General features: G+C 54.7%; 1 protein-coding gene across 4 annotated transcripts in view; it reads right to left on the bottom strand.

Annotated features, from left to right (window-relative positions):
• The window catches only part of PLCG1 (phospholipase C gamma 1), a 58,138-nt gene that overhangs the window by 30,926 nt on the left and 14,755 nt on the right, over positions 1–12,457 (bottom strand). For all 4 annotated transcript variants that reach the window (XM_067307451.1, XM_067307448.1, XM_067307450.1 and 1 more), the window contains exon 2: positions 402–554. In XM_067307451.1, the coding sequence (XP_067163552.1) occupies positions 402–554 (153 nt within the window). The remainder of the gene's footprint in view (positions 1–401; positions 555–12,457) is intronic.

The raw sequence follows: 12,457 nt of genomic DNA, 5'->3' as shown, positions 1-12,457 counted from the left end.
CACCAGCAGTAACTGGCAGTGTTTTCTTGCTCAGAATTGCAAAGTAGAAACAAGTGGGCTTTTACCACTTCATGTGCACAGCCGGTTACCACAACTCAGCTGATGAACGCTATCATGCCGAGCTGAGATGACACAATTTATTTCAAGCACACATTTGAACTAGAGGGTTTTGAGCTTTTGGTTTTACCAGGTGAGTTAACTGGCTTAACTAGATCAGCATGAGCATCAGTGAAACAGTGTCACTTCTTCCAAAGACAACCCTTGAGCATGCTGAAAACATCTGCCCAGGGATATGCTTCCCTCACTCCTGGAAGGATGCAATCGAAGTTCGGGTACTGTGGTGACGATGGCCTGTTCTGCCCTCGCTGGCACAGCCACGGGGCCGTGAGCAAGTGCTTTACCTTGCAAGCTGAGGGTCTTCAGCCTGAATTCCATGCCATAGAGGACAACGAAACAGTGCGACTGGTCTGGTCGGAAACATGGATCCTCCTGGTACCGGTCAAAGTCACGTGAATTCTTTCCTGGACGAATCTCTTTGATTTCACGAATATCCACTAAGAGATAAAGGGAGAAGGAAAGGAGAGTTAGTGAATGGCCTGAAACTCCTGTGAAGATGAAAGTCTTAAGTTCCTAAACGCACAGAAGAAGGTGAGACAAGGTGAAAGGAGGGGACTTGGAGAGTAAGCAGAGGACAGCCTTGCAGTGCAGACACTAGCTGGGGATGTGCGAGAGTGGAGTAGATCCCCTTGTTCTGCCACAGACTGTTCATATGCAAATGTTGTGCAAAACATTTGGCTGCTCTGTGGCCTGCCTGCAAATAGGAATAATATCCCTGTCTGAGCTCAGGGGAAGGTCTGCAAAGGATCTAAACAGGGCCTGAAGGACTCCGAGAATGGGGTAACCAAGGCTCTGTGTCCTACCCTAGGAACTGCACAACCAGACAGTCACATCCAGAGCACAGGGAAAGGGATGGTGAAACAGGGACAGATACACCTGAGAAGGGACAGACGGACATGGCCTGATCTCTGGGCATGGGGCAGACAGAGATCACACTGGGGACTGCTGTGATGGGACAAGAAGCTTGGATTACAGCACCTTGCTGAGCCGGGGCACCATCAGCCTCAGGCTGTGGTCCCCATCGACCCCAGCAGCACAGATGGTCTCAAAACCCAGAGGCGCTGAGCCAGGGAGTACAGCAGGGGTTGGCCGCACGCCGCCGTGACGCACGGAGGACCAAGCGCAGAGCTGGCAGCCACAGAGTACCGAGCCCCGGGCGATTCCCGCCTCGCTGCCCGAGCCCAGCCTTGCCGCATTGCTACCCAAAACCACAGTTTCCCCAGCTCTGACGGGAGGAGAGGCTTTAACCTGATCCGACTCACAGGGGCACCAAGAGGTCACTAATTAACATCAGCTTAGTCTTCCACAGCATGAGAGGGAGAACCCATCCCCTGCCTTGGCCTAGCAAACGGCAGTGTAGGCTAGACTGGCCTCTCCAGCTAGGCAGCACCTCACCATTTTCACTCTTCATTAAAGTCAGAGATGCTGAAACACCCAGGGACCTCTCCATCATTAGAGGAGAAGGGAGGCCACGGATAGCACTGTTGCAATCACTGAAGAGCTGAATTACCACCCGATACGTGATGCCAGGCATGCCTACGTCAACGGGGTACTGAGCTCTGCACAGCTCGGCCCAAGAATGGCTTCCCTGGTGCTGCTGGAGAGCGAGGATGGACGGATGGACGCCGAGCCCATGGGGCAGCCCTGCCACCCTCTGCCAGGCCTGGGGGCTGCGGGCACCGCACTGCGAGGTCAGGGCAGCCGAGGGTGCCTTCGGGAGGACTTACTACGCTCAGGGCTCTGCCTGGCCAGAAGTGAACCACCCCAGTAGCCTTCCGGTCCTCTCCTGCCCTCCACCAAACGCAGCGACTCGGGCTGACCGGGGGAGCCGCACACAGCGCTCTGGCACCGCACAGCGAGCGCTGTGTTCAACGCGGCTGCATGCGGCCACAGACCATCCGCCCTGCGTACGGCCCTTCGACCAGAAAAGTCACCCGCACTTCTCACTTCCGACGAGAAGCATTTCAGGAGCCCCAAATCACGCTTTCAGAACAAACCGGAGACCTCACCGCTTATCTCGCGCATCTCTCTCACCGTGTCCGGGTGACAGCATGCACATGAGCCTGTGAGCTCTTATCACTTCTTACCACTTCTTATCAGTTCCCTAGAAAACCTCGCCTGCCACCACCGTGCTTATTCACCCGTGCGTCCCCCAAAGAATGGTCGGGTCTTTCCTCCACGGCGATCCCCAGCCAGGACACGCGACAGCTCGAGACCGCCTGCTCCAGCGCGAGCATGAAAGGCAGGCTGCACCGAGCGGCGTGGGCTACGAGCTCCGGGGGACGTGCCGCGGAGTGCCCCGGCGCCCAGCTTCCACCACCACACCGCCTCCAGCTCGGCGCCTCTCACCCTCCCGACCCTGCCCGCGCCCGCAACGCCGTGCAAGCCCAGCAGAAAACGCTCTGGTCCTTCCACGCAGGAGGGACTGCAAGCTGGGGCGCTCAGCAGCAGACACCCGAGCGCCCACAGCCGGGAGGCCACCGGCGCGAGGGCTTCTCAGCCCCACCAGCAAAGTGCCGCTCAGCGGGGACCAGCCGAGGCTCAGAGGCAACAGAGCGCGCGGGGCAGAGCTACGGCGACGGCGAGTTTCTGAGCTCTTTGGCTACACGCCCAACGCTTTCCTCTTCCTCCCACCAACAGACATCTGTAAGCTGTGCTTTTTTTTTTTTTTTTTTTTTTTTGCCTTTCAAGAGATCAGCATCTGTTAAGAAAGCCTCTCTCCTGAGGAGAAACCTTCGGCCCGGCTCGGGACGTCCCGTTTGCAGCTCCCGCGCCTTACAAGCGCCATGGATTTGAGGTCCGTTCCTTTCCAAATTCAAGTTAGACACTGAACCTGCCTGGATTCCTGCTTCGCACAACCAAACGGCGCCCCTTGCTCCCCTCTCCCCACTTCCACCCAAAATTTTGGTGCAGTTTCCATAGGGCTGGCCGGGACGAGCACCGCCGGCACGGCGGCGGATGCGCCTGGAGACAGGCGAAGGGAGAGCGCGAGGTTGTAAATCCGCGGCCGCAGCTCCGGCCGACAAACAGCAGCTAGCTCCGCGCCGGCCACCTCGGCGCCGCGAGCTCCTTGGCTCGGGGAGGCCGCGAGCGCTCCAGGTCAGAGCGTGCCAGGACGCTAAAGGCAGAGAGACGAGAGGGAGCTGAGGAGGAGGCGGTAGGGGAACATCTCGCGGCCCGCTCGCCTCCCTCCCCAGGGGAAATTCTGGGAAAGGATTCTCATTACCATAAAACAAAGAGAAAACAACAACAGCAACAACAACAAAAAAAACCCCAAACCCCCAAGAATCTTTGCTTCCTGGAAAAATAAAGTTTCTGAAAAGCTCGGGGGAATCAAACAACAACATTTCTGAGTCACGTTTCCAAAGCAGATGATGCTTCTGAGCAATGTGGGATGGAGATTACTGCAAACCTGGCGTGTAATTCATCCCAATTAAACTCCACTTACTGCAGTCGCTGTGGATCGACTTGCCCTTCATTTCAATTTACTGCAGTTTAACGCTCGGCAGAAATGCGACCTGCTCATCAACGACGGCAGAGGCTGGCGGCTCTGAGCCGGATCGTGAGCAACGACACTCGCTCCAAACAAATACAGTGGCAAGCCCAGAAATTTGGCACGACTTTGGGGAGACTTGTCATAAACATTACATGAGAAAAGTGGGATCCTCTTTAAACCAAACTCTCTCTGCTGGGGAAGCGGAGTCACAGCAGCCTCTGGACTATAGATACTCGTTTTAAAACCACTTCTGTGCTGTGATTTGCACACTCTGCACATGCACCAAATGTGTGAAGAGGAGAAACACACCAAAACCTGGATGGTCTTCTACCTTTTGACAGGATATACTGTGCAGCACAGTAAATTTGCATCCAGAGACGGTTGCAACCCACTCACTTGCCTGACCCGGAACATAACTAGTCCAGATCATTGCAATAACCCTCAAAACTCTGCAAATAAGGGCAAGTGCACAGAAAGATCCAGTTCCTTGGGACTGTAAAGGGCAGACAGACAAGTTCCCTAAAACAAGCAAGGGTGTGACTTTGTAAGGCATCACCTACCCTGTGGAAAGTAACTGGCTGGACATTCAAACATGCGCTTGCCCTGTCATAATCTGTCCATGTGCTCACATCCTTAGTGAAAGGGCATGTTATTTTATCCCTAAAAAAGTGTATCACAGCATTCAGAAGTTACAGTCTTTGCATCCATGACATGCACAGCAGGGCTGAAGACTATTCCTGTCTTTAAAGGACACATCGCTTGACAAAATCAGTTGGAAAGAGCTGCCAGCTGGGTTTTCACAGTAGTTTACCAGGCGATAACCAATAAGTATGTGCTGTCTCTCAGTGGAAAGAAGGTGCCAGAACGGTAATGGCCTTCCTTCGCACCAGACCTAAAGCGTCTCATCTCCACTGGGAGATACTGTAGTGTGCTAACTATGCCCTGCATTTGCTTCTTGCTGCAAAGAGCACCCGCGGGTTAGTGGAGATAGAGCTGCCATTGCAAACCGCATGCCTAAAATCCACGCTATGGAGAAAATCCCGGAGCAAACGAGGAGGTTCTCAAAGGCAGGAACATGCAGGGAATTCATATGGCCAAAAGCAGTCCCTGGGAGGACACCATGCACCTGGAGCTAGCAGGGCAAAAAGCACCAGCCCATGCATGCTTGCAGTTGCTTGCTCGGCGCTCTCATCCTCCCAAACATGCCTGTGTGTGCTGGGAAGAAGGTGGTTTAGGGCTTGGTTGATGCAGCCCTCTTCACACCACACTGATCTGCTGTGGATCAGCTCTCTCTAGCTCCACTATCTCTAGTGACTCAGATACCTTCCAGCGTCTCTGTACCATGGAAGGAAATGACTCTTCAGCAGGAAGCGCGGCAAGCGCAAATGCCACCATCCCAATCAAGCAAGCACTGACACGCTGCTTCCCTGAACCAGCCCATGCCCCTTTGGTTCAAGCACGCCTCTGCGGTGCCTGCTTCCAGGTCTCCTCCGAGCCCACCGCAATGCCACGCTCCCATCCCTCCCGCCGCAGTGCTGCCCTGTCCTACCGCCTCCAGAGCCAGACGGACTACTCCAGACAATAAACCAAACCCCAGGCCAGAAGTATTTCCACCTCAGCTTGCAAGAGCCACAAGTAAAACACAGACATCTCAGCAACCACCAGCCGCCCTCCCAGAGGTAAACAGGAAACCCAGTGCCCTGCTGCAGTCTCCATGCCCTTGCAAGCTTGGGCAACCTTCTTTTTTTTTTTTTTCCCCCCTCCTCCACAGCCTGCTCCGACCACGATTGCTGTAGCAAGTGCCAAGGACTGCTGATCCCACGCACTTGGATCTGCTCGCCAGCGCCTGCGTTTACTTGGGGAGAGCAGAGTCCCTGGCAGGGAGCGCTGTGTGGGGGAGCCTGGTCCCCCCAGGGCAGGTGGGTGGGGGGAACTGGCACCCAGCCTTGAGGAGGGAGTGGAAATTCAAAAGGAGAAGGTAGACAAATGGAGGCCAGCTGAAAATATGGCAGAGGTTCTCCATGCGTGCAGTGGAGAACAACTGGAGAGCACATGCTTGAAATGGAAAGTCAAGTCACAGCTCTGTCGCTCTCAGCATCAGTGAGCTCCCCCAGGTGAGCGGTGGTTTGGGGTCCATCATAACGCCCACATGTACCACCCTGGCCAGCACGGAGCTGGGAACTCGCCCACACTGCGGGGCACACGAGGGCTGATCTGACCCTCGCAGAAGAAGGCTCCTTTGGTGGGCTGCTTTGCTCTTCCCTCTTGTGCAGCTGAGGAGGAGGAGGCCAGGCACCAAGAAGGACCAACAGAGAGGGAAGCTCCAGTGCAGAGAAGTGGCGAAAGACCTCCAAGGCGCAGGGAAGAGACCATCTGGTGGGGCCATGGAGCGCTGTGGGCCTACAGCACTGCAGGCCATATATGCATCAGGGCAGAGGAACGGGTGCCAGGTCTAGGCTGAACCCTCTAAAGATAAGCAACCGCTCACTGGGGAAAACCACATCTCTTCACAGTCACGGCAGAAGGCAGAAAGTGGTCCCCACCTGTGCGGACAGGGGCAGGAGGAGGGAGGACTTGGTGCCGCAGCAACAGCAGAAGTAGAGGGCAGCTCTCTGCATCCCATGGGTCCAAGAGACTTGACGTCTCAGAGCGGGGACTACCAGCAAGCTTGGACAGATGAGCACCAGATGGTAACTGAGGCCTGGAGCATGCTGGCCACCCTCCAGCTTCCCTGGGGCTGCGTGCAGACGGCACCTCTTTGGCAGGAGCCAGGAGAGGCTCTGTGAGAGAGGCAGCAAAGCCCATCCGGCCTGAGCCTCACCTGCAACCGGCAACGGTCTCAGCTTCTGCTCACGTGGTGTCACGCTGCACCCCGAGCTGTGCCATGGCTTTGCAAACAGGTTGTGCCCTTCACAGCCAAAGCGCCACAGCCTCCCAAGCTTATCTCCACCCAGGGGAAAGGCCTGGACCTAGTACACAGTGGGCTGCATCCAGCCGCGCAGGCGAACGCCTCTCCGTGGCATGCCTTGCCTTCGCACGGCACTGCTCGGAGGCTGGCACAAGGCCAGAGCATTGCACTGAACTCACTCGCGTTGCTGTCCTCAGTCACCTGGGTGCTGCCTTCACCTGGGAGGTGCATGAGGGCAGGCCCCTGCCCTCACCCGGGCTGGCAGAGAGGTTTCTCCTTTGCCCGGTCACCTCCTCCTGCCTGGCGGCCACGAGGAGCCTCGCAGTCCTCTGAACTGAGCCTGCCCCAAGCATCCACAGGACTACGGAGGGATGGCCAGCAGGAAGGCACTGCGTGACTCGGGTGCCTGCCTAAATCTTGCGGGACTTGACTTCAGAGCGGGCTTCCTGAGAGGCTGTAGGAAAATCACTCGGAGCCTCTCTGCCTGGCCCTGGACCAGCCAGAGAGTATGCGAAGGGAGCACCCCACTTGTTGGATGACCGCGGCAGAAGCAGCAAGGGCTTGGGCTCAGGGAGCAGGAGAGCAGAGGGGCTAGGTGGACGGTGCTCCTGCGAGGAGCTGAACCTCTCTGGCTTGAGGACCTTCCCACGCCTGCACGCTCACTGCTCCATTCATACGGAGAGATCCCGCCAGCCATGTCCTGTCTTTGCTTTAAGATGACACCAACCTCCAAATTGCTTGGCTTCACCGAGTCAGATAAACACTGCCACAATGCACCCAACACCCAACGCTGTCTGGAAATTCACTCTCCTCCAGCGCTCTACACAGGACATGGTCACGTTTCTGGGCACAGAGCCTTCCCTCCAGCATGAGCGGGTTGCATCAGAAAGAAAAAGCTGGCCCTACATCCACCCCCACCACCACTTAGGGAAGAAACCAAATTACCCTCTGGTTACATGAAAACCAGATCCACCCTTAAAGGGATTCAAAAATGAAACCTCATCCAAGCCTCGCTTAACCGCTGATGGATAGGGTGTTGTAACGTGCAAGGATAAGGACACCCTGGAACAGACTGCCAAGGGTTGCAAAATTCCCATCTCTGAAGGATTTTTGGAAAGATGTTAGACTAATTAAAAAAAAAAAAACTGATAAAAAGGGAGTTTAGCCCTAATTACCTTCCCGGAGAGATTCATCAAGCACAGCTTCCAAGGAAACACCCACACCCCTTCCACTAGCAATGTTCAGTGCAATGTGTGTGTGTGGGGGGGGGACAAACAGTGCACTGGTGGCTACATACTCGCTCATATTATAGCTTGACCCCAGCTGGCTGAGATAGACTGATCCCGCCCTGGGGCAGCAGGCTATTCACTCTGTTCAAAAAACAAACAAACAAAAAAAAACCCCAAAACTCGTCATGATATTTAACACTGTAGATTCCACTGAGCACCACCTGTGTGATTGTTTCTAGCCTTCCCAACACTCAGAGGAGGCACTGGAAGGTCAGGTCCCTGGGGAAAGGAAGTCAAGTGAGAAAGGGAAAAAGACATGACTCTTAGGTGCATGGCAGTAGAAATAAGATAAACCTATTATGCAAGAGCACGGAGAATGAAGCGGTGGTACTGACCTCTTAATATTTCAGTAGAAATCCACTGAATCTGATATTCAGGCCAGCACTAGCTATGAGAAATTGCAGAATTCTAAAGAAGGATTTCAGACTGCCTTCGTTTGGCATAGGTTTACCAGGTGGCGAAGGGATTTCAGGACCACTCGGCTAGCACGCAGCTCACCAGACACCTGCTGAGCCCAGGGCAGGCTTGGCCTCCCGCAGGGATTTTCAGCTAGGCTTGCCCTCTACGTACACTTGGCTCTGTACCAGGTTAGCTAGGACAATTCTGATTTGCCAACTGCAACTGAATACCACTCAGAAAAACTCATGTGCTTTCAAGGGAACGGTCAAGCATGCACTAAGTGCTTTGCTGGACTGAGGCCAGAGTCTTCAGCACCTTGCAGTCTGGAACCATGTATCATGCCCTTCAGCATTTATAAAGCCCCTTCCATCTGCAGAGCTCTGCATGGGCTCGCAAGCCTGCTTTCAGTCCATGCATAAACCCATCGCCATTGAAATGCAGCCACCTCCTGGGTGGCAGGTGTTTCGCAACGCAGAAACACTCTCCCGGCAGCACGTCCAGTGTGAACACCACCACGTCCAGAAGTGATGATGAAGGCACCAGGTGGACGGTAATTATTCGAGCTTGAATTTGGCTGGACTGCAAAAATTATTAAGGCTGCTCTTAATGAAATGCATGTTACACCCGTAACGAACACCAGTTGGGCCCTACAATTTATAAATGTCATCTAAAAGAAACCAAAAAGTAACCCTAACCTGTTAAAAACAGACATATTTTAAAGGGAAGAACCACGCATCTCTCATTAATACAGGTTTTCAAAGTGACAATAGCTCAACCTCTCAACTCCACAAGCTTTCCTGAGCAGATTAGTCTGCATCAGACACATAATGGTGCATTAAATGTGCCTGTGCACGAAGACACCGAGTGAGGGGGTTACTACATCCTCTTCCTGGCCACACATAGTGCTGCGCCTGCCATCAGCATTTCTGGGCACTAGCTATCAGGTTTCTGAAGTGTCGGTAACAGATGGCTTACCCAGACAGCACAACAATAAACCAGCTGAGGCCTCTAATTTATCCTCACTGCTTCTTCAGAGGCCAGGAGGCCTGACCGAAGCATCGACGGAGGCCAGTATAAACACAAAATGTCTTTGTCCTTCTATGAACTAAAAACAGACATGCTGCCATTTCAGTGAGGCACCCCAAAACCTTGTGGAAAGCGTTCTCACCTCCACTGCTGTCCCCAGGGAGGGACGCAGCGATCCTGGCGCTCAAGGGGCCCACTGGATTCTGCTGCCCTTGGAGCTCCAACCTGCAGGAGCCTCCTCCTGCCTCAGGAGAGGACGCAGGTGAAGGCACTTTTCCCTCCAGACTCAGCACAGTTGCATCTCAGATTGCTCTAGCAAGATGCTCCATCTCCCCTGCTTCCCAGCTGCAAGAGGGAAGGGGTGTGATGGGGACGCATGCCCCTCACAGGCCTGCGGTGAAGGTTAAGTCCTGTCCTCACACCTGTGATGAGGAACCACGGTAGCAGGGCCCACGCGTGCAGGTAGGTCTGTCACGTGCTACCTGCTTGGCAGCACGGCGCATTGGCCAACACCAATGTTTGCTCTAAGCCACTGCGTTTTGCTGCGAGGTGACTGGTGTATCGTCCCAGAAGCAGCAGCACCCACACAGAGCGCATTTCGGGCGGGGAAAAAATAGACCAAAAATAAAATAAATCAAAAATAGAGACAGGACAACGGGGAGCTCCCGATATGCCAGGATGACTGGGAACGGCCCAGATCCAGACTCAGATCTTGGCTCATCTCTGAACAATCGTTGTCCATCAGCAAAGGGCAGAAGGATTTGGCAGGGAGCTTTCCAGGAGCGGTGGACATCCCCGTAGCTGCAACGCCGTCGCTGGGAACCGGCGCCTCTCGCCAGCGCCTGGCGAGCGCGGTTCACACCAGCTGAGCGCTGAGTGGCTCGGGCAGCCCGTGCGGGTGCACTCCCCAGCACACCAGCTGCTTCGTGCGGCTTCTTTGCGGGCACAAGTACTTCCTGCCCTCGTCTCAAGCTGCAGCTGCCTCGGCTTCACCTCCGCGTCACGTGCCCTGCGGTTTCCACGCTCCGGTTCCTCCCTCCCCGGCTCCCCCCTCCCAACAAATCATTATCAAACACGAAGGAAGCTGCAGGAGATGCACAGGGAGATTATCAGGAGCAGCTCAGCTCTGCGGCCCAATGGATCTGAGGAGAGGGAGCAGGTCTCCAAGGACTGGCTTCTCTCCTCCTGCTGGCCTCCCCACGTCACATGGGGGCTATGGGTTGAGCTTCTGCTCAGAAATTACCCTACTTCTGTAGGGAAGTTCAGATCTCTTCCCAGACAGTCCCATACCTTGCTGCTCTACTGACATAACTGGCTTCAGCCTCACACAGGTGACCTCCAAGAATCGTGAACATCTTCCTGATGCTGGAAGCAGAGGTAGTTGCAGGCTGGCAACTGCTACAGCCCTTAGACTTACACAGCTACAAGAAATTATGAGTTAAAAAAACAAATCGGATCCCACAGCGAGCAAAGCAGGATGTTGCTATCTCACAATCTCTGCCCATCGGCCAGCAAAGAGGGGGTATGTAAAAGCTGGCAGTTTCCACTGTGCTGGTGTCAGCCTCCGAAAGATAACATCATACCCAGATTCACCTGGCCTGAGCAAGCACCATGCCAGCAGAGCTGTCTCTGCTGATGAGACACACATCCGCAGCTGTGCCTGTCTCCATCACTTGGCTGCAGCATGGTTTAGGTGGGAGGGTAGCGGGTCTCACATCAGGTCTCTATTCCCAAGGGGCTGCATGACTTTGGGCAAGAAATCCTTCCCCCTGCCGCTGCTGCAGCCACCGCAGCTGTACCTCAGGAGCTACAGGGACAGGAGAGTATCTCATGGCGGTGCAAACCAGCCCAGAGCACTCTGCTGCACACTACAACATTGTGTGCAATATTACACAAGTGCAATATCCCAAGAGCTGGAATACGGTCTGACATCCCTGTCTTAAAAAACAGACAGCCAAGAGACCACACCAGCAAATAAAGCAAAGGAGCAGATGATGGATCCCTGCTCCTGGCCCTGGTTCCTTGTTTCAGTTGCAGCCCAAACCTCTGATTAAGAGCCAGGGGGTCCCAGACCTGCAGCCAGCCCCAGGCTCCCAAAATGCTCCCATGGCTCGCAAACACCCCTGCCTCCGGGACCCACGTCCTGCTCAGGATGGTGTAGCATTCACCTGCCTCAGGGAGGCACTACGGCACTGATGGCACGCCGGAGCCCTGGGCTACAGCCCACAGCAACCAGCAAACAGGCAGAGAGGCCTGGGAGAGATGGGGGTAGAAGAGATTCACCATCCTGCTCCAACGCTGGCTGATTGCCAACTGGACCGGCAGTTTAATGGAGTTATGGCAGGGAATACCTCCACGCACCCTTGCAGGGACTGTCTTTCCGTTCTCCCCGAACGCTCTCCTCAGACGGCTTTGCTGCCACCAGGGCATTCAGCCAGGGTGTTTGCAGGCGTTGCAGGGGGAGTTTGCTGAATGCAAAAGGCGAGTGCTGCCCAGGTCCCTCAGCCAGGTTCTCCTCCCCAAGCAGATGAGCTTTCCCTATGGGACGCTGTGCTCCTGCTGCCTCTCCTGCTCTCCCCTGAGCTTTCTCCCACATCAGTGGAAATCCAGTGTCTACCTCAAGGTGGTCACTAGGGCTCCGTCCACAGCCCAAAGAGAGATGGGCACTTCATTCCAGCCCTCGTACAAGTGTCCAAGGCATTGCATAAGTGTACAAGGTAGGTGGGAAGAAACATCCCAGAAGACACATCCTCAATGACTATAGGAGACAGACCATCTAGCCCAATACCTTGTCTCTGGGGTGGCCAGCAGGGAACAGCTAGGGGAGAGCTAAGAACAGGGCAAGCTTATGTGACACCTCCCTCCGAATACTTTCACACCATCCAACCCTTTGCAGTTTGGGGTCTCTTGCAGAGGTGGTGTTTTATCCGTCTTGAATCTTCACTCGTGACAACAGCAGGGTACAGGCACCCAACTTGAGGACCACCACTGTTAGGAGGGATGAGCCCAGGCAGCATGACTAGTCTACAAAATGCAAAAGCAGAGTCACAATTTATGATGCAGAATTCACCCAGCTCAGCGCTTGGGTCCGGGAAACACAAACTTCCTCCTTGCTGGACTCCAGCTATCCCGGGGGAGGGAATGACACGTCACTGCTTCCCCCCATGAGGGCAGTGGCAAAGAGGTCCAGGAGACAAGCAAAGAGACTGTAAACATGCCATG

The sequence above is a fragment of the Apteryx mantelli genome, chromosome 18, assembly GCF_036417845.1.
Source record: "Apteryx mantelli isolate bAptMan1 chromosome 18, bAptMan1.hap1, whole genome shotgun sequence".
NCBI classification, from domain to species: Eukaryota; Metazoa; Chordata; class Aves; order Apterygiformes; family Apterygidae; genus Apteryx; species Apteryx mantelli.
Note: the sequence above shows the minus strand (reverse complement) of the source record. Positions and strands in the feature narration are given on the sequence as shown.